The sequence below is a fragment of the Nematolebias whitei genome, chromosome 6 (genome assembly GCF_014905685.2).
Source record: "Nematolebias whitei isolate Nwh7 chromosome 6, NemWhi1, whole genome shotgun sequence".
In the NCBI taxonomy this organism is placed as follows: Eukaryota; Metazoa; Chordata; class Actinopteri; order Cyprinodontiformes; family Rivulidae; genus Nematolebias; species Nematolebias whitei.
The window spans coordinates 48,656,993-48,658,070 of record NC_056503.1 but is presented as its reverse complement, the minus strand read 5'-3'; the positions used below and the strand labels follow the sequence as shown (position 1 = coordinate 48,658,070).

The following is a 1,078-nucleotide window of genomic DNA, read 5'->3' as shown; positions in this document are numbered from 1 at the left end:
GCAGAATAATGTAGTATTTTAATTCCACAGTAGAGAAAGCTATGTAGTCTCTGTAAGTAGGGGGAGGAGGTTGTTCCCCAAAATCTCTCAATACATGGCCCCGGTCATCCTCTCCTTAATACAGTGCAGTTGTCCTGTCCCATGTGCAGAAAAACACCCCAAAGCATGATGCTTCCACCCCCATGCTTCACAGTAGGGATGGTGTTTTTGGGATGGTACTCATCGTTCTTCGTCCTCCAAACACGGCGAGTGGAATTAAGACCAAAAAGTTCTATTTTGGTCTCATCTGACCACAGAACTTTCTCCCATGACTCCTCTGGATCATCCAAATGGTCATGGTCAAACTTAAGACGGGCCTGGACGTGCGCTGGTTTAATCAGGGGAACCTTCCGTGCCAGGCATGATTTTAAACTATGACGTCTTAGTGTATTACCCACAGTAACCATGGAAACAGTGGTGCCAGCTCTCTTCAGGTCACCAGCTCCTCCGTGTAGTTCTGGGCTGATTCCTCACCTTTAGGATCACTGATACGCCACGAGGTGAGATCTTGCATGGAGCCCCAGTCCGAGGGAGATTGACAGTCCTGTTTAGCTTCTTCCATTTTCTAATAATTGCTCCAACAGTCGATCTTTTTTCACCAAGCTGCTTGACAATTGCCTCGTAGTCCTTTCCAGCCTTGTGGAGGTCTGCAAGTTAGTCTCTGGTGTCTTTGGACAGCTCTTTGGTCTTAGCCATGTTAGTAGTTGGAGTCTTACTGATTGTGTGGGGTGGACAGGTGTCTTTATGCAGCTACCGACCTCAAACAGGTGCTTCTGATTTAGAATAATAAGTGGAGGAGGACTAACAGGTCTTTGAGGACCAGAACTGTTGCTGATTGACAGGTGTTCAAATACTTATTTGCAGCGGTAACTCGCAAATAAATTATTTAAAAATCATACATTGTGATTTCCAGATTTTTATTTTAGATTACGTCTCTCACATGCACCTAAGATGAAAAGTTCAGACCCTCCCTGATTTCTAAGTGGGAGAACTTGCAAAGTCGCAGGTTTTCAAATACTTGTTTTCCTCACGGTATGCA

The 1,078-nt window shown here is 44.9% G+C and overlaps 1 protein-coding gene across 1 annotated transcript in view; it reads right to left on the bottom strand.

Annotated features, from left to right (window-relative positions):
- Window positions 1–469: 469 nt before the first annotated feature.
- tyw1 (tRNA-yW synthesizing protein 1 homolog (S. cerevisiae)) overlaps window positions 470–1,078 on the bottom strand; it is a gene marked incomplete in the record, with an annotated part of 61,867 nt that continues 61,258 nt past the window's right edge. Inside the window, 1 exon segment of the mRNA XM_037677948.1 lies at window positions 470–524. Within this exon segment, the coding sequence (XP_037533876.1) occupies window positions 470–524 (55 nt within the window).